Source organism: Podarcis erhardii (genome assembly GCF_964252035.2).
Source record: "Podarcis erhardii genome assembly, chromosome: 1".
Classification (NCBI taxonomy): Eukaryota; Metazoa; Chordata; class Lepidosauria; order Squamata; family Lacertidae; genus Podarcis; species Podarcis erhardii.
The window spans coordinates 128,798,773-128,819,593 of NC_138497.1; the positions used below are offsets into that span (position 1 = coordinate 128,798,773).

The following is a 20,821-nucleotide window of genomic DNA, read 5'->3' on the forward strand; positions in this document are numbered from 1 at the left end:
AAATCAGGGAGGAGGGAGCTCCGTGAGAGAGGAAGCTGTTGCTTTCCTGCATTCTGCCTCAGGGTCTTACTGCCCACCTGCTTCTGTTTCGGTTGCTGTTTGCTCAAACGGAACAAAGAGCAGGCAAATCCCCTCCCCCCCAGGCAAGTAGAGGGGAAAGGAAAGGATCGCGTCAGTCCTTCCTTCTAATTCCTCTCCGTGCTTATGCAGGTGGGAGAGAGAGAGAGAGAGAGAGGGCTGGCTTGGGTGGCTGGGTGGGGGAAAACTTTTGCCTTCCTTTCCTCCCTCCCGTTAAACCCCTCTCCTGCATTCTTAGCCAGCTGCTTCTCCGCACACCCCTCTCATGCTCCTTGTCCCTTCTGTGTTTTTCCTTCCCTCCCCACTTGAAATGTGGTTACAAAGCATGGATCCACATGGATCCTCAAGATCTTTGCATTGGGCCACACCAAATTCACCATCACATCACATGTCCATGGCTACAGCCTGCACCCAAAAAATCACGCACCCACTGTTGCCTGGGGCTGCAGTGGTGCAAAAACATGGTTACAAAGCATGGATCCACATGGATCCTCAGGATCTTTGCATTGGGTCACCCCAAATTCACCATCAGATCACATAGCATGTCCATGGCTACAGCCTGCACCAAAGAAATCACGCACCCACTGTTGCTGGGGCTGCAGTGCTGCAAAAACATGGTTACAAAGCATGGATCCACATGGATCCTCGGGATCTTTGCATTGGGTCACCCCAAATTCACCATCAGATCACATTACATGTCCATGGCTACAGCCTGCACCAAAAAAATCACGCACCCACTGTTGCCCAGGGATGCAGTGCTGTAAAAACGTGGTTACAAAGCATGAATCCACATGGATCCTCGGGATCTTTGCATTGGGTCACCCCAAATTCACCATCACATCACATTACATGTCCATGGCTACAGCCTGCACCAAAAAAATCACGCACACACTGTTGCCCAGGGCTGCAGTGCTGCAAAAACGTGGTTACAAAGCACGGATCCACATGGATCCTCAGGATTTTTGCATTGGGTCACCCCAAATTCACCATCAGATCACATGTCTGTGGCCACAGCATGAGGCACAAAAATGATACATCCACTGTTTCTTCAGAATTTTTTCCCCTTGTTTTCCTCCTCTAAAAACAATGAGCGTGTTATGGTCAGGTGCGTGTTATAGAGCGAAAAATACGGTAACTTCACTTCTCCACTGTTTCCTATCAGTTGCTTTCTTTTTAAAAGAAATTCATAAAATTCATCAGAATCCCAAGTGCAAAGTTTTCCTAATATAAACCTTTTTACCTAATGCATAATTTTGCAAGATGCATTTCCCTAATACTTATTATGTCCCCTAGTAGAATGCATTTGGTGTGTTTTCATGAATGCACGCTTATGCACACACTGCACCTTATTTGTGTTTTTGTACACATTACTTGGCTGGAGAAGTGTATTTGCAAAATTCAGTGAACTGCAAGGATGTCTTTCATTTCGCATATTGTTTTAAAAAGAGCTAACTAGGTAGATTCACTTTTAAATACAAACAGATTCAAATTTCTGCCCCACTCCTAGCTTAACGTCAGCTCCCAGTTGTTCTGTTGCAAGTTTATCAGAGCTGATAGGAAGCCCTACTTGAGATCAGATGCACTAGGGAGTTTCTCCATTGGAATACCCTGGTGTAGTGGGGGGAGGGGGAGCTTGCCATCAGCACTGTTCCATCCTAGAGGAAGTTCCTTTTTAGGGAAGTCATAGAATCATAGATTTGGAAAGGACCACGAGAGTCATCTAATCCAGCTCCTGGCAATGCAGGAATCTTTTGCCCAATGTAGGGATCAAACCTGAGCCCCTTTATTCATTTGCAGGCAGTTTTGATTCACACTGTGTCTGGAAACAGGTGACTGACAGGTGGGTGGCAATGCCCACCTGTCAAATTTGCCTAGGCCATTGTGGCATATTTTACACACGCATGCACGCACGGGCACAAACAGAAAGAGAAATGTATGGGTCATTGATATTTGACTTGACATAAGCCAGCTTCCTATCTATAATAATTTTAAAATATCCTTAAACTTTCTTTAAAAATGTATATACAAAGAGGGTTTTATTTTTCATAATAGCTGGGGGAAAGTAAGAACATACGTACGTAGCTGGTTTACACAGAGCTTGTTTCCATTCATCCATTATTTGGGGGTCTTGCGTTCTGCCTCAATATATTTTGGAGAATCCTAAGTACAACTTCCAGTTGATCGGGTGTCATTTTTAAGATCTGTTCTTGATTGTTAAGCATCTCCGTTATTGAACCCGCTTGATTTCTTGGAGTCTCGACAGCAGAGAGATAGGATCTGGGTGAATCCTTGGTTATGAGAGTCGTAGAACTTGGAGCAGGAGTTGGCCTTCCCTGGCTGGAGCTGCCCTCCGGGACTCTTCCTAAATCAAGAAGAGCTCTTTCTACGGCTTTTTCAAGATGCCTGTAAGCTTCCATGTCGATATCATCTGGGCCCGCAATGTTCTGAATATCAAAATGAAAGCAAAGAGTTGTTTTATGTATGTGTATAATAATTATGACAAACTTCACTGTAAGACAATGTGAGCTGCATCCCATTCATTTCCCCTTCTCCTCTTCCCTACCCATAAATTGGCTGATTTAGAAGGGGGCGCAGGAGAAAGGAGAGAAGGTGGAAGTCCCATTAGGCAAGCAGAAGTCTTGTTGACAATCCTGGATTACAACCCAAAGTTTTCATTCATCAGCGCTCAGTGGTTGGCTTATCAAACAATCAAATTTGCACTGTTCTCTGTCTCTTTGCATGCCTAAGCCTTACTTTATTTCATTTAACAAACTCATGCCGCTGTTAATATCTGGGTCAGGTTAGTATCTGTTGTCTTCTAATTATTCAGCTAAATACTAGTGGTTGCTGTTCTATTTCCTTCCCCATATTAGGAATTGGCTGAAGTGCTGTGACCGATACGCCAAACATTCTAAGCACTCAGATGGCAATGCACAGGTGCAAGTTCTTGGTTTGCCTAAAAGATAAAGGTAAAGGGACACCTGACCGTAAGGTCCAGTCGCTGACGACTATGGGGCTGCGGCGCTCATCTCGCTTTATTGGCCAAGGGAGCCGGCGTACAGCTACCGGGTCATGTGGCCAGCATGACTAAGCCGCTTCTGGCGAACCAGAGCAATGCACGGAAACGCCGTTTACCTTCCCGCCGGAGTGGTACCTATTTATCTACTTGCACTTTGACGTGCTTTCGAACTGCTAGGTTGGCAGGAGCAGGGACCGAGCAACGGGAGCTCACCTCATCGCGGGGATTCGAACCGCCGACCTTCTGATCAGCAAGCCCTAGGCTCTGTGGTTTAACCCACAGTGCCACCCATGTCCCTTCTTGGTTTGCCTAGGGAAACCCTAAACAGGTTCTAGAGCGGGGGGGGGGGGGCGCGACCTGTGACCTGCAGGCCAAACTTGATGTCATACAGGACATTGGGCATGGAACAGGTAAATGTGGGTCTTCAAGGAACCATCAGGAGCTTAAAGTGAGCTCTCAACTTTTGCTGGAAGGTGAGCTTCCAACCACCCAGAAGCCAATGAACAGTGGGACCATGCTTTGCCCATGGAGGGGGAAGTGGCTTTTATCTCATGGAAAAAACTTCTCCCTCCCAGGGCTATTCTTTGAAGCCCCCTGACATTGCAGGTGGAAAAAAGATGGAAAGGGGGAAGCATGGGGAAGCTATGGATTCCCAACAAATGACTCTGTGCTTCTTCCCACCTCTGACACCCAAGGTGGAAAGGAGAATGAGGAGGCTTGCAAAGTATAGCGGTGGCAACGCCCCTTGTGCTGTGGTTCCCAGCCTTGGAACCTTGCCCCTTCCAATCGTGATCTCATACTGACATTGTGCGACTGATGGGTGGGTTGCCCCATCCACCTGAAAAGTTGGCCCTTGGGCAGAGCGGGGCAGAGAGAGGTTCTCCACCTTTCCTGGAGACGGAGACCAAGATGCTGTTGGCAGGGGATTACAATGCCTGTAGGGATGCTGGTATGGCTGGGAACTGGAGTTGGAAGGGAGGTCAAAAGATGCAGAACGTGCAGAGGCAAGATGATGTGTATTGCTTTTGTGGCATCTTGTGTTTTACTGCACCTGTGCATATTGCTGTAAAGGTAAAGGGACCCCTGACCATTAGGTCCAGTCGTGGCCGACTCTGGGGTTGTGGCGCTCATCTAGCTCTATTGGCCAAGGGAGCCGGCGTACAGCTTCCGGGTCAAGTGGCCAGCATGACTAAGCCGCTTCTGGCGAAACCAGAGCAGCGCACGGAAACATCATTTACCTTCCTGCCGGAGCAGTACCTATTTATCTACTTGCACTTTGATATGCTTTCGAACTGCTAGGTTGGCAGGAGCAGGGACCGAACAACGGGAGCTCACCCCGTCGCAGGGATTAGAACAGCCAACCTTCTGATCGGCAAGTCCTAGGCTCTGTGGTTTAACCCACAGCACCACCCACGTCCCACGTCCCTTTTATTTACATACTGCTGTACACCACCTCAATTTTGTAAGTGGGTGGCTTATACATATTGTTGCAAACAAAGGAATAACATTTAAGGAACAAACGCCGTGTGCTGAGAAGCAGTAAAAAAGAAGAGAAAGTATGGTGCTAAAGGTAACGTGGGGCCAAGGATGTGTATGTACTCTGTGTCAGGTTTAGAAGGGCAGAAATGGCCAAGCTTCACATTACAGTGGTACCTCTGGTTACATACTTAATTTGTTCCGGAGGTCTGTTCTTAACCTGAAACTGTTCTTAACCTGAAGCACCACTTTAGCTAATGGGGCCTCCCGCTGCAGCCGCGTGATTTCTGTTCTCATCCTGAAGCAAAGTTCTTAACCCGAGGTACTATTTCTGGGTTAGCGGAGTCTGTAACCTGAAGCGTATGTAACCTGAAGCGTATGTAACCCGAGGTACCACTGTACACTGCTTTGCTTTGTGTGGTGCTATTCTGATACAGCAACTGATCAGGACTGCAACTGCTGTGCGGGGAAAGGGTTTACGGCTTTCTCGCACATGCTGTGGTCCTGATGAAAATCCTCTTCCGATAAGTTCCTACTGACAGCTTCCATCCCAGGCCAAATAGGAGGGGCTTTTTGTGTGCAGGGTGGGGTGGGGACTTTTATCAGGACTGGCAAGGGAGAGAAGGGTTAGAAAATTCTCCCCACCCCAACTGCTACTCCTGAAAAGCAGTACAGTCTCTGAAAACAATCATTTACATGGCCCAGGGATCATTGCTTAGTGCAATCAGCAGGCTGGCTGTGTAAGCAACCAGTAAGCACTGGGTTTACTGGGCTCATGGGTGTAGTCAAATCACCTGGCATTAAAGTCTTTAATACAGGAGCCCCTGTTTTGAAGTCTGTTTTTCCAAGATGTTGAGCTTTGATTTTAATTTGCAATGCTAGTTCCATGGCTCTGATCGGCTCTGTTTGGAAAAAATAAATGCATTAAAGCATATATTGTCCTAGATGTGCTGCCTTCAGAAATAATATTTGTGGTCTTAAAGTACAGAGTCAATAACGTTCTTACCAATGTGCTTCCTTTTGTACGCCCAGGAGCTGGTATTTTAGTTGTGGATGATTTTTCCGAAATATTTTTGGAATGGTTTTGTAGCTGTGGATCAGACGGGACAGCAGTCTTGGTGAGTGATTTTTTGGGCTTAACCTCCGTATCTCGCTTCTTCTCAGATTTCTGCTTCAAGCTTTCCCTTCGTGTACCGCTGGGGGATGCTGTTGCTTTGGAATCCTTCCTATTTTCGGTGGCGCTCAATTTTGGAGAAACTGATGGGTGCCTTTTGGATTTTTCTTTTAAAATCTCCTTAGAGGTGCTTCCAGTAGGCACCCTTTCTCTCCTGGTTTGTGTACTTATTGATGCTTGCTGGTGTGACCCACTATCCTTCTTTGTGTCAGATTTCTTCCTTTTTGCCTTCTGGTGGTGTTTAACTGCTGGCTTTGCATCTTCCTCAGATTCTGAATGCAAAAAGAGAAATGTCTGAGGGTTCACCGGAAAGGGAGGCTTGGAAATAAAACTGTGGGGCTTGCTGCAGAAATAATTTTTCGCTTCACTTTGGATGCCAATATCACGCGCACTCAAAAAAGATGTGGCAAATGGTTCAGAGATTCTCTTTGAAGTTTCCTCAGGTGACTTGCTTTTTAATCCTACATCAAATGTTGTTCTCGTTATATTTGGTATGATCAGATTATCATTGTACTTCGGCAACCTGTGACTTTCTTTTTTATGTTTCACTTTTTTGGGCTGACCCATCGTCTGAGTTTCTTGGCTCCTTGTTTCTACTTCCAAAAGACTTGTTACAGAAAGGTCTACAGCTTCTCTTTCTATTTTGTGTTTTTCACCCGCTGTTGAAATTTTATGAAGACTTTCCTTTGAAGGAACTTTTCCTCTCTCAGAGACATCTGTCTTACTAACTCTCTGACTTTCCTCAACATCTGGCAGAGATATAGTACGGCATTCATCCTTTATCTCAACTTCTTGGCTTATCCCAGTTTCAGAACTGTTTTGTATGGGAAGATCCTCAAAGCTTTTCTCTAAAACTGATGTTAAACCTTGTACTTCTGAATCTGAAAGTTTGTCTCGGTGGCCTTCATTTAGAAGTCTGCTCAAGAGAGACTTTAGATTTTGTAGTTCTTCCTCCGAAAACCTGTCATGCAGGCTTTGAGTATCTAGTTGTGTACTTTGCTCGTCTGAGCCTTCATCACTCTTTGCTAGTTTTTCCACTACTGGAAACAAGTTTCCAAGTATTCTCTTTAACTCACTCTCTGTGATCATGCCTATTTTTGAAAGTCTGTCTGAAAGATGGTCTTGAATCTTTTTGTTCAATGCATTCTTTAGGTTGGCAATTTCGTTTTCTGAAAGCACTTCAAAGAGATTTTGAATACTTTCATTTACCGCCAATGTCTCTTTAGTAAGGCCCTCGCTAGAAGAATCTTGCCATTCTTGCAGCGCAGCCTTCTCTGGTGTAACACTGTCATCCCCTTTCACAGCCAAGGACAACTTCCGGCACACTGTTTTCAAGTCTTCTCCCTTTAATCCAGCCGCTGAAAGTTGATCTTTAAAGTGATCTCGGTGTTCTTTGCTTAAAAGTGATTTCAAACTTCTTATTTCTGCTTTTAAAATTTTTTCTAGGAGAGCATCATGAATGGAAAGTCGCTGCTTAATGTTATCTGTGTCTGTGTTCACAGGTAACATTACTCTAATGATTTCCAGTGACTGTTTAGAGGGTTCTTTTCTTAAGTCTGTCTTCTCATTTGTTTGTTCGACTGAACTACTGTCAGTTTTAGGATATGAAGCAGCCTCTCTATCACCATCTATTTTGCTTTCAGATAAACCTGTCCCTGTAACTACTAACTCGCTTTCTTTACTGCTTTCTTTAATAGTTTCCTTACTACTTTCTTTACTATGCTGTACAGATTCAGCTTTGATAGTGGTTCTTGATGGATGCTCACTTAGTGATTTTAGTGTTGTTATTTCAGTTTGTGAAATGCTTTCCCTGGATAAGCTTTTCCTCCTCTTGAGCAAATCAGCAGTAATTGGAAAAGAAACTATCTGGTCTTTTTCAGGTAGATCTGTATCTGTGATTATCCCCTCTTCACACAATTTGTCTATAAGATGAGCCTGCAAATTTTGACTTACAGCAGCTGTTAGTTTTGTTACATCTGGTTCTGCAACCTTCTCTCCAGACATCTTTCTTTCCTCAGGTAGACATTTATTATCCCCTGGCAAACTGCTATCTTCCAGCGTTTCAGACAGCTTTGCTTCTGAGAGTCCCTCTGCAACAATGTTTTCAAGGTTTTTGCTTAAAATCGACGACACTGCTACGACTTTTACAAGTTTATCAGCAAGCACGTCTTCAAGAGACTTCTCAAAGGAAATCTCAACCTGTTTTATTTCTGCTAGTTTATCTTCTAGTGTCTTTTCAGAAGAACCCGATGTCACAGTGAGTGGCTCCGAGGCCTTTTCATCCTGCATGCCACGTTTTTGATCCTCCTCTTCTAAATCCATTTTTCTTTCTATAAGCCTTAGTATAGAAAGCTCCCCGCTGCTCTTGATTAATTTAGTGTCCAGACCACTTGTCACTTTTGTCAATGACATCCCATCAGGTGGATCTTGGTCTTCTCGTTCTTTGTTAGCATCAGAGGGGTACGTTTTTTCTAAAGGGCCGACATCTCCTTTGCCAAAAATAGGTGGCGGAGGCTGTACTTTACTGACACTTCTCAAGAATGGTTCAAACTTGTTTCCACTAAAAACCGCTTCCTGGAACTGTAATTTAAAAAAGGGAGAGAGGGCATAATTATGAAATTTTGAAAGCTGCAAGATGAACAGAGGAGTTATGTGGGTTTTGGAAATTCCTCTGCAGTTGGGTACTGTGCTCATCTCTCCCCCCCCCCCCCCGGGGTCTTGGGAACAGGTTTTTTAACAAGAGGCTTGCAAATGAATAATTTTTATTGGTCAGATGTTTATGATAATACAACAAAATGAAGAGTATAAATAGGAAAAATGCATATAAATAATACATTAGTAATACAGTATATTTCCTACCAATATAAACATTATTTCTTATTTGTGGTCAGGGAATAAAGGAGACAGGTTATATTTTCAGCTGGGCAGTCATATGCATGCTAGCAGATAAGCATCAGAGGCCGTTGGATGGGGAATGGCAGCTGCACAAGTGCTATCCTATGATGATGTTATATCTGGGAGAAATTGCAGTCAAACATAACTATGTCTGGCTGCTAGTTAGTGAATGAAGGGGTTAAGACCACAGAATTAGATACCTAGACTCAGCTGGATTGAGAAGGCGATTGGGCTGCATCCGGCCCCCAGGCCTTAGGTTGCCTAAAAAGGTAAAGGGACCCCTGACCATTAGGTCCAGTCGTGACCAACTCTGGGGTTGCGTGCTCATCTCGCTCTATGGCTGGGGAAGCCCAGCCAGATGGGCAGGGCATAAATAAAGTATTATTGTTATTATTATTATTATTATTATTAGCGGAGGGAGCCGGCGTTTGTCCGCAGACAGCTTCCGGGTCATGTGGCACTTTGACGTGCTTTCGAACTGCTAGGTTGGCAGGAGCAGGGACCGAGCAACAGGAGCTCACCCCGTCACGGGGATTCGAACCGCTGACTTTCTGATCGGCAAATCCTAGGCTCTGTGGTTTAACCCACAGCGACACCCACGTCCCTTTAGGTTGCCTACCCCTGACCTAATAGCTGACCTGTGGTGAGAGCAAGCTCCCTGGGATCAGCTGAACTACTCAGCTGAGTTCCCCATGGGAAATGTCACATCCAGCCAAACCTTGAAGGGGCTTTGCCAAGAAAAAAGGTAGGGGAAAGGTGGAAATCAGGACTGTAGATCAGAATGCTGAAATTCATAAACAAGCCTCTTCTCCACCAAACAAAATTAACTAAAGGAATTAACAATGTGGCAATAGCGAGAGACTCCAGTGCTCAAAGACCACCCATAAATATATACCCCCCATCTACCTGTTCTCTTTTAAAGCAGAAAAACCAGGGCTGTAATAACCAAGGAGGAAGACGAGAAAGTGACACGTGTGTCAGCACAAAACATTTTCCAAATGAATCCAAAATGTCTTTTAAGAGGTACTAACTATCCCTGGCAAGTGAATATAGAATCAGATGCATGGAATGATAGAAAGATTGTACCAACTCCTCATGCTGTTTTCTGCAACAGATCATGAACTAATGAGGTAGATAAGAAACGTTGCATGATGCTGCCATCACTACAAGGACATCACCAAATCCACTTAACTGTATTATATGCTATCGGAGCAGTGCTTAACGAGTTATTCCTTACCATAGATTTCCAAGGCAATTGCTGTACTGGTTCAACAACTGAATCTAGGATGGATCAGCAAGAAAAATAAAATATTAAAGAGCAACAAATGGAAGAGCAACAAATTTTTAGTTGTAAAATCTGGTATTTAATTTTACTCAGTGTAAATTAATAATGCACAACACTCCCCAGCAAAATAGACCAAATCATTTGAGCAATGAGTTATTTTATCATGGAATTCAGTAAAGACACTGTCACTTCCATAAATGACCACAGAGAGCAGAGTGCGATAATATAATAATAATAATAATAATAATAATAATAATAATGGTCACATATTAGTGAAAATAATGTAAAAAACAGAGAAAATAGAAACATTTAAGGGAAATATGCTTCGTAAAAATGTGTATATTAGAAATTCTCTCTGAAATGCTAATGAGTTCTTGTGCGGACTAAAAAAAATCTGCAAAATGATGTGGAAATGTGGAAAGCTGAATTTAGGATTAGAAGAATGAGAAACTGAGAGAATTCTAGATTAACAGATATGCCCATCCCTAGCCCTTGGCCAGCATAGCCAATGGCCAGGGTAATGGGATATGTAGTTCAACACAAGGTAGAGGACACAATTATGGCTACCTTTATATGAGGAAATTATGTATTGTTGGGAAACTGTGTATGTGCAGCTACTCGCACAGAAGGCAATCTGAAGGAGTAAGTTTGCCTGGTGATAACAGAGGCATGGAGACAGCTCCATGATTGGTCAAGCTCTCTCAAGGGAGTGATAATTAATGACCTACTAACTGGAGTGTGTTAGTTCAGTGTTCAGAGGTTCAGAGTTCTGTGTGTCAGTGTAGGTGTTGTGAGTTGTGTCAGAGAGAGCTAGCAAAAGATCCGTGTTCTGTTCCTGTAAATAGCCCACTGTATATAATAAACACCTAACTACAAGTCCCTGGTTCCTGGTTCGTCTATCCTGTCTGCAGCCAAGTTGCCAATTGCTTCCGTGGATTCTGTGTTTACTCTGCTAGGTCTGGCTAAGGTCCTGCAACTAGTCAGAAAGTTGCGAAACACCAAATAGGTTTTGCCAATATGTATAACTGCAATATATTTTGGCCCCTGACTAAGGCAACCCCTTTCTTTTTCAAGGAACAACTTCTAAACACTTTGTAGCAGTTAGCGCACAAACATCCAATCTATTTACTTTGGCTTGATAGCAAAAGCAAGACTGCCAACTTGCTATTCTCTTCCAATACCCCTGTAGAACTTCCTATATATGCTTTCTGTATAATTAGTCCTGTCCTGAGAGTTCCCTGATTATCAGTTTCTTCTTACTGCAGAGGTATCAACTATAAAAGAATCCTGCAATTCTGCATAGTCTTATGGAAACACCTTTTCTGCCTCTAATGGTTCCCGATCCAAAAGATGGGAGATCAGCAATCCTACCTCTGGGAAAGAAAGACAGGAGGAGAAATGGAAATATAGGCTGTGTTTGAATGTAACATTAAATCATGGATTAGGTCAGTGGTTCTCAAAGGTGTGGCATGGTTAGGATGGCAATTGTAGCAGGAACATTCAAGGATAATCAAAGAAACATTTAAATATTTCAGTGTCCATTCCAATCCAGATAGCTTATCAGAATCAAGTCATTTCTTTTTGCTTTCAAATGTATTTCTCATCAATATAAAATGGTGTGGAGCAAGCAAATTTTTGTTCTGTAAGTGTGGCCCAAAGAAAAAAGTTTGAGAACCACTGGTTAGCCCTATACAGTGGTACCTCGGGTTACATACGCTTCAGATTACATACGCTTCAGATTACAGACTCCGCTAACCCAGAAATATTGCTTCAGGTTAAGAACAGTTTCAGGTTAAGTACGTACCTCCAGAACGAATTAAGTACTTAAACCCGAGGTACCACTGTACTGATGAGCCTCAATAAGTCTGAGGAAAGTGCTAGTAGTAGCAGTAGTAGTAGCAGTAGTAGTTGTTATATTTATTTATACCCCAGCCCATCTGGCTATCTGGGTTTTCCCAGCCACTAGTCTTAAGCGCTTCTCACATGGTCAGGGAAAATATTTCTGCCAAGTTTAGTTTCACTTTTGAAGAGTCTTATTAGCCGGGTGCCATGTTTAAACAAGAAATCCTTATTTAAAGCAAACTAATCATTGTAATAAGCCACATTCATAACCCATGCTTTGAAAAGTACAGCTGGTACCTAACTTAAGTATAAGTTACTCACTGGCATTGCAGTGCTCTCAGGTGGGGTGCTGGTTCAAAGTGCAGGATGAAGGCAGGAGGAAGTTCTTATGATGCAGTTCGCTCCTGCCTTTGTCAACAGCAGTGGTGGACTTAACATCTTGGGGGCCCTGAAGCTTGAACTGTCATGGGGGACCCTTCACAACCAGCAATGAGGTTTGGGTAACCACTGTTATCTTATTCAGTGGGACTGTTCCACAACAGACCACCACACCTTTACAACATCTGTGCTACTGACTCTCAAACTTTGGGATTGTTGAAATATACACAACAAAAGACCCACTAGACCCACATTTTTTAAGCAATGTGGAATGTAGTTCTCTAGAATTAAGCTTCATTAATTTCATAGTGGAACCGCCCTGGGTTGACAATCACATTTACCAGAGCTCCCTTGTACTTTTCTCCTCAGCCTAGTGTTAGTTTATTTGTTAATCTTTTTCTTTTTCTTGCCAGAAGTTGTTCCTTGGGGACAAAGCTTCACGCTTTGCTCAGAGGTATACATATTTAACAAAAGTTTGTTGGCTTCCTACAGGCGATATTCTTTCTGTTTCTTGAACCCAAGCACCAGGCCAAGCGAGGTTTTAGAAGTAGGTTGTGAACTTGTGAAAAGCCTTTTTTCCCCTTTTGGTCCTTGGCATATCATGTTTTGCTTTATTTTATATAGAACCCAACCACCTGGAAGCTGATGATTACTATTCAAAAAGTTTTGTCAATTTACCTGATGGTCTAGGAGGTGCCACAAACTGAGGTGAGACACTCACAGAAACTTCAGACTTAGGCTGTGATTCCTTTGTAATTTCAGAGGTGATACATCAAGAAGAAAAAAGATAGTTATTCACTCGTATAAATCACTGTAACAGTAAGAATGCAAAATGAGTGTGCAAAAGAACATCTGTTGGCAGAGTGTGGCTAGGTAGAACATCACCGTGCAAAGTTGGTCAGAATGGAGCAAATTCCCATTTTCACAGGCTCGAAAGTTTCTACTTTAACAAATCTTCCTGCCAATTGGACATTGTGCTGTTTGGAAAGTGACTTGGAAATTCACTGCAAAGGGTGGGATGAATGGGTGGTTAACAGGAAGACACGTAAACACCACAAGTAAATCAGGATGAATGCTTATTGTCGAATAACCCTCTCAAAAAAATCGGAACAAATTCTCAGTGAAGACCTGAGTCAGGGCACTTACTTGTTTATTGAGCATTTATCCTGATTTGTTTGCAGGGAGGCTAGACAATGTTGTGTCAAAGCAAGTGCTGCCCACATTTTCCAGTTACTTTTCTGTCAATTTCCTTACTGCAAAAAGTATTATCTTTGTGGGGATGTGGGCTTTGTTGCTCAAGACACCCCAAGTACAGAATCAGAATTTGCACTGGTATGTGACTGAAAAAGTCTGAAAGCGTCTATAGTCTAATCACCGCTTAAGTATTCTGCAAGCAAATCCAGATGAATAGTCATACCTCATGTTACGTTTGCTTCAGGTTGTGTCCCGCGGTGACCTGGAAGTACCGGAAAGGGTTACTTCCGGCTTTTGCCTCTCACGCATGCGCAGATGCGAAAAATGACGTTGCGCGCATGCGCAGAAGCAGCGAATCGCGACCTGCGCATGTGCAGACTCGGGTTGCGTTCCTTTCAGGTTGCGAACAGGGCTCCGGAACGGATCCCATTCGCAACCAGAGATACCACTGTACCAACAAACAGATTGTCTGGAGGATCCCTTAGTGTACAGCATATTTACAGTAAAAGTCTGATGCGGCACAGCTAGATCATCATTACAGTTGCTACCCTTGACCCCACTGTAAGAACGCATCTATTAATTACAGTGGTACCTCGAGTTACATACACTTCAGGTTACCGACTCCGCTAACCCAGAAAAAGTGCTTCAGGTTAAGAACTTTGCTTCAGGATGAGAACAGAAATTCTGCTCCGGCGGTGCGGCAGCAGCAGGAGGCCCCATTAGCTAAAGTGGTGCTTCAGGTTAAGAACAGTTTCAGGTTAAGAACATACCTCTGGAATGAATTAAGTACTTAACCCGAGATACCACTGTATATGCTATGGCTTCAAAGGAGCAAGAATGGTAACCTCAAAGCTCCAAACAGCTTGCCCATTAGAGAAGGAGAAAGCTGAATAACCCACATTATCCCCTGGGGAGGGGAAAGTGAAACAATATGTTACATATCACCTGTATTGGTACTGGCAGATATTCTTTAATAGGTGGTTTTTTGACTATGACAGGTATTTCCTCTTCTGTCACTTTCCTCTCAGGACCTAAAGAAGCAAGGCTTTCTGAATCCCTAGCCTCAGACGTTTTTGCTGCGCTTCCAACGGAACTTGATAGAGAGGTTTCAGACGCAGGATGAAGTCTTTCTCTTACAACTACGTCCTTCATATTCTCTCCATCTGAAGAGTCAGGATGAACTTGTTCTCTAACAACCGTGTCTTTCATGTTCTCTCCATCTGAAGATACTGGAGAACTCGTAGGGTTAGGGGTTACAGTCAGCGCTGGGACTGGTGGGGTTGTTTCAGCAGGTTGAGGAATCTGTTCTGATGAAAATAAGTTTCTGCGGGATGGCACAGGTCCAGAAGGTCGTGCTGAGAGAGTAGACAGTTGACTTGTCCATTTCTGCAAATGACAATAATCATCACCAACACTAGTGTACTAAAATGTAGTCTTTTTATAACTACTGGTCTTAATTTCAGTGAAATACAGTGGTACCTTGGGTTACATATGCTTCAGGTTACATACGCTTCAGGTTACAGACTCCTCTAACCCAGAAATAGTGCTTCAAGTTTAGAACTTTGCTTCAGGATGAGAACAGAAATTGTGCTCCGGCGGCGCAGCGGCAGCAGCAGGAGGCCCCATTAGCTAAAGTGATGCTTCAGGTTAAGAACAGTTTCAGGTTAAGTACGGACCTCCGGAACGAATTAAGTACTTAACCCGAGGTACCACTGTATACACTTCTTGGGGTATATGGCTCGTACCTCTGGAAAGGGACACATTGTGCTCCTTCTTGGGTGGTATGCCCACCTTTGGTTCCCACCCTGCACTCAGTTCTCACCTGTGGCCCCTACAAGCAGTCAGCATGCAAAATCAGCCACATCCTGCAAACGGCTTCGACTGGCCGGCTAAATCAAGTGAGGGGAGCCAATGGGTCTCCTGCATGCGAATACAGGCTCTGGCAGATTGCGTGTACAAGACCAATAGTGAGTCCAAGGGTCAAGAAGGTGGCTTCTGCACGTGTTGTTGGGGGAAGTGAGGGACAGAAGGGGCTTGACAACCTGGGAAGGTAGCCCATCCAAGAGAAGGACAATTCTGATCCTAGACCTCCGCTGCCTTGTGGCCATACTCATTCATGCAGAAGAGTTCAGTTGCTTAGAGCATGGTGCTGATAATGCCAAGGTTGCAGGTTCGATCCATCTTTGGACAGCTGCATATTCCTGAACTGCAGGAGGTTGGACTAGATGGTCCTCAGGATCCCTTCCAACTCTACAATTCTATGAAAAAGACTTTGGGAGTAAACCCAGAGGGAAAATCTGTATCTACTGTTTTGCGGTACATCTGCAGGAGAAGAAAATGCTAAGGAGTAAACCCTACACAAATCCGGAGTGGAATCCCCAAGATGTTTGGATGCATAGCTGTCAACTTACAGATTTGAAAATAAGGGACCAGCAGCCTTGAAAATAAGGGATCAGCAGCCAAAATAAGGGATTTTCTGAACACAGGTATGTTCAACTTCTGAGCCCCTCCAAGCCAAAGGCAGAAAGCCCAGCCAGCAGCCAAACGAAGCCTCAAGCGGTGGTTCCCACAGCGCAGCAACCGGGCAAAGGGGATGCAGCAAGGAAAACCACCGTCACCTCTCCGCTGGGAAGCGCTGAGCAACAGCAAGTCCCCAGGCAATGCGGCCGATTTGATCGGCACAAGGCATGCAAGCTCCACCTCCCAGTAGTTCTTAGACTCCTTATTGGGTGAGCAACGCAGCCAAGCAATACAGTTGGAGCCTCCCTCCTCCCTGGCCAGCAGGGAGGGAAGGAGAGGAGCTGCTTCCTTTGAAACCCGGGAAATTTAAGGGACATCATCAATAAGGGACAGCAGCAGGACACAGCGCTGGGATAAGGGACTTTCCCGCCAAATAAGGGACAGTTGACAGCTATGGTTGGATGGCGCCTTGTACGCCTCCTTCCAGCAACTCCTGCAGCCAAGCTCCAAGCTGGTGCCAAACATATTGCTCTGCTTTCCTTTGGACCACATCAGTGAGACCATAGGAGGTGGTCCTCTGCGCAGGCCAGGACCTCCACACACACACACTGCTCAGGCTTGCCCCCCAAGGAGGTCACTCTGTTGCTGCTGATGCAGCAAAAGCAATGCCAGAGGCAGCAGTTACGAGTTGCTGGTCTCTGCAACCACAGCAGGTGCTGTGATTCTCCAGCAGTTTGACTTCACCCCTAAAAGCGCACTCCATTGTCTCTTCAGACAGTTCGATGTCGACTCCTCAACACTACTTGGCAAGACTCAGGGCTCCATCAATTTGGCATTTCATGGTTGAATTAATACAAACAGAGAGTAACTAAGTAGGGAATGCTAGTAATTATTTCATGCTTCTTTAATGCTAGGAATTTTCTGAACAGTTCAGTACAACAGAATAGGATATGGTACCCTTGATGTGTATGAAAGGAGACAGGTGAAGTTAGAACAGTATCATAAAAACTCTGGGCATATACAGCAAGTATTACACAGACATTTGAAAAAAGGAATAGAAATTTCAAGAAAAATAAAGAAATCTACATAGCAAGCAGTATCACATGACAGAGCTCTTTACGGGATTTACCATTTTAAGACTGCAAGAAGGGAGACTATTGCTTCAATGCTTCCACAACTCCCTGAATGTAGAAAAATAACCATCAGGGAGCAAGGTGGGGTAGAACCTCTCTCCCGGTTGTACTAATTTTCTACATGCAGGGAGAATTTTCTAAAGTTAGGGGCATTTTATCCTTTGTCCAGTCTGAAGTGATACAGTCAATCATGTCTTATTTCTGAATGTGCAGCTGGCTGTCATTACATGTTGTTAGGCTACAACAACGCCTACTCAGTAATGTGATTTATAGGCTAATTTAAATATACCAGAAAAAAAAAACCCTGACCAGTAGGAAGAGGAATTATTTCACAAATTAAAAGAAAATTACAATCCTGATACTATTTAAGACATACCCTTCTGGTGGTGTAGCCAATATTCATTTAAAAAGGGACAGGTAGTTTTAAAAGCCTAACCTACCACAAGAGCCTCATTCCAGCATTTTACCTATTTCAGGTGTTGCTGCTATTTCTATAGTTCAAAGGTGGGGAACCTCAAGGGCCCTATAGGCAACCACCTGAGGGCTGCAAGCCTATAGTGGGACAGGCAAGAGGCCGAAGTAGGCAGAAGCAATGTTCCAGCCATACCAAAGTCCAAAGTTTCTACCAGGGTGCTGGAGAACTCAAATGAAAACACAAATGGGAATGGCTGATGTTTCCTCAACAGTTCCAAGTGCGGAACAGAAAACAGTTCAGCAAATGCAACTGGTATTTGCTACTGTTGTTGCCTTCAGCCCATAAACAATACATAACTGGTTATGTTACTTCCCCCCATGTTTGCACTGTGATCCTTTTGCACTGAAATGGAGTGGAATAACGCAATGCCAACACCGCGTAGGCAATTTACGTAATTAATTACAGTACTTATAGAATCACAGATAACTGTAGAGATGGAAGGTCATCCGAGTGTCATCGAGTCCAACCACCTGCAATGCAGGAATCTCAACGAGATATATGATGTAAAGTCATGTACCGTATTTTTCGCTCTACTGGACGCACCCGACCATAGGACGCACCTTGTTTTAGAGGGGGAGAACAAGAAAAAATAATTCTCCCCCTCTCTGCTCAGCGCTCCTTCAGCAAAGTGGCAGGAGAAACAAGGCCCCTTCAATTTCTCCCCCCGCTTCGCTGAAGGGGCGCCAAGCAGCTCTCCCTCTTTGCTGAAGCCAGGAGAGTCTTGCTCTCCCGGCTTCAGCAAAAGGAACCTGAAGCCTTCGGAGTGCAGTGCGAGTTCCCGCTGCGCTCCAAAGGCTTCAGGCGGCTATCCCTGAAGCCTGGAGAGTGAGAGGGTTTGGTGCACACTGACCCCTCTCGCTCTCCAAGCTTCAGCGAAAGCAACGCGTAGCCTCCGGAGCGTGGAGGGAGCGCTCCCTCTGCACTTTGGAGGCTTTGCGTTGCTATCGCTGAAGCCAAGGAGCCTGCATTCGCTGCATAGGACGCACACACATTTCCCCTTAATTTTTAGAGGGGGAAAAGTGCGTCCTATAGAGCGAAAAATACGGTGATTTTGCCAAAGTGGACAGACAGTGGGGCAAATAACGTGGTTTTGGGTGGAAGACAAAACGCAGTAGAACAGAAACAGCGCGGCATGTAGTAAACACAGGGAAGGACAGAAAACAATGCCTTCTGACACCCCTAGCTTTTGCATACCCATCTCTCCATCCATTAAAGCATTATTGCCCATTCCAGCCAGACAAAAGCAGTCAAGCAGGGCTGTTGAGAGGTGTGGTCTGGGGCAATGGGCACTGAGAGTTCTGAGGACCAGAGAGAGATGCATTTAGCCCCACATACACTATAGTCCTGCACATATAAGGCCTTGCACATATACTATAGTTCCTAAAATATGTGGGAGTGTGATTGACAGTAACCTCTTTAGCTGTAGGGGTACCACAGTGGTGTAATTTTATGAAGCAACCTATCAATAACACACACCTTCATGTCTTCTCCGGCGAATGATCTCATGTTTTCTTGAGACATTACCTCTGAAGCTGCAGGTGGCGGGAGAAATTTTTAGAAAGTTATATTGTAAGAAACTAAAAAAGGAAATACTACTTGCATAGCAAGACCACCAAGTTCCTTATGCTGGATAAATGCTTTATGGATCTTTTTTTGAATGCAAATGCACATTATGGTTATGCACCATGAACTCATAAGTGCACTGAAGTTCATAGGCATCGTCTTTAAAAAGCAGTCCCTTTTCAGCGTTCAAACACTCCATGCTGTCACCTTGACTGGCAATATGGTAATCAATTGATCAGGACTTCCGGGGAGGAACTTGGTGGACTGAACGTCTTCTGTCAGCAGCCATGGGGCAATTCTCCCCCCCCCCCATTTTCACACAAGGTAATATTGAACGTTGGAACTTTTGCAAATACCAGTACAGTGGTACATCGGGTTACATACGCTTCAGGTTACATTCGCTTCAGGTTACAGACTCCGCTAACCCAGAAATATTACCTCGGGTTAAGAAATTTGCTTCAGGATGAGAACAGAAATCACGCGGCGGCCGTGCGGCACCAGCAGGAAGCCCCATTAGCTAAAGTGGTGCTTCAGGTTAAGAACAGTTTCAGGTTAAGAACGGACCTCCAGAACGAATTAAGTACTTAACCCGAGGTACCACTGTATATGCTGCACTGTAAAGGGTAGAAAATTAACCCACTGGCCCTTCTAGTCTCCGCTCAAGATGAATAGGAAAACATTTGAGTGTTCACTAAACCTGAGGAGGTATAAACCGTAGATGCTTGAGGGCGTTGTATTTTCCCAACAGCTTCCTTGAAGCGAGATACCTGATAGGGAAGGGAGAGGAGTTAGAAATAGGCATAAAGTGCTTTCAAGTACAGACCATTCTCCTTCCTGTGATAATTAGCATTGGGACCGGAATTCTGCCTTGTTTCCAAGATTGCCACTTAACAGCCTTAACAATTAAATCAAATTGTGATTTGTCGTGCCACAGAGGAAGCTATAAAAATGCAACGGGAAAGGGAAGTAGCACTTTGGAGGAGACTCTTAATTAGGGTGGCCGACTGCAGAAGATGACTGGGCTCCTATACTTTTAGCAGGGGATTTCTGGAGGCCTATGTGTGGCAAGGCTGTTCTATTTTTTCTCATCCTCTCAGGTACTGTACCTATTCGCCCACAAGGAGAAAAGCTGGTGAGCAGGATCTCCCAGTCAACAAATAGCAAAAAAAAGTGCTAAACAACCCTTCCTTCCTTTTCTCTAACTACCAACCTTCTTCCCCAACCTTATACTGCCTATAACATTAGTGTCTCCCATTGAATATAAAGATTCTATGAAAGGAAAACAGAGACACTGCATGTTCTTTTGTAACTCAAGAAAACCTTTAATACTTAAAAAAAAAAGACCTCCACTTCCCATTTCAGCGGCCTGCAATTGCTTTTGGGTTTCGTAATAAATCATAATTCTTCCCCTTTGTACAAAAATGAAAAATAAACAACTGCCTTTCCCACGAGGTTTTGCCCCTAGTCAGTCACACATTATTTGTCTTTCTTTGAAAAGGAAATTACCTTTGTTTGGCCTGGTTTTATTTTTGGTCCCTTTTTTAAGATCAGTTGATCTAAATAATCTGCCTTTTCATGCCATGTTTTTAGATTCCGATATTCAGTTTTCAGTTTCTCCAGTCTAAAGAGCAAGGGGGGTGGGAATTAGTTTAATAGTACTGCAATATACGATATGCATATTTCTTTGCCATCAGCTAACAAAAAAAAAAATGACATTACATGTTTATACAATCCATGGTGAAGTTAAACTGAAATAGCTGAAACTAAGCCCCCTTTAACTCTACTGCAACTACCAGTTCACTTCACAATCTTGCAATAAGCTATTACCTGGAGGGAAAGTAGACCAATA

At 44.1% G+C, this 20,821-nt stretch overlaps 1 protein-coding gene across 1 annotated transcript in view; it reads right to left on the bottom strand.

Moving 5' to 3' along the window:
• Window positions 1–2,097: 2,097 nt before the first annotated feature.
• Window positions 2,098–20,821, bottom strand: part of C2CD6 (C2 calcium dependent domain containing 6) — a 33,472-nt gene continuing 14,748 nt past the window's right edge. Inside the window, exons 10-17 of the mRNA XM_081850367.1 lie at window positions 20,479–20,593; window positions 19,670–19,739; window positions 18,886–18,941; window positions 14,287–14,727; window positions 12,826–12,895; window positions 9,880–9,923; window positions 5,580–8,327; window positions 2,098–2,522 (exon numbers count right to left, since the gene is read on the bottom strand). Coding sequence (XP_081706493.1) covers window positions 2,187–2,522; window positions 5,580–8,327; window positions 9,880–9,923; window positions 12,826–12,895; window positions 14,287–14,727; window positions 18,886–18,941; window positions 19,670–19,739; window positions 20,479–20,593 — 3,880 coding nt within the window. The 3' untranslated portion in view covers window positions 2,098–2,186. The remainder of the gene's footprint in view (window positions 2,523–5,579; window positions 8,328–9,879; window positions 9,924–12,825; window positions 12,896–14,286; window positions 14,728–18,885; window positions 18,942–19,669; window positions 19,740–20,478; window positions 20,594–20,821) is intronic.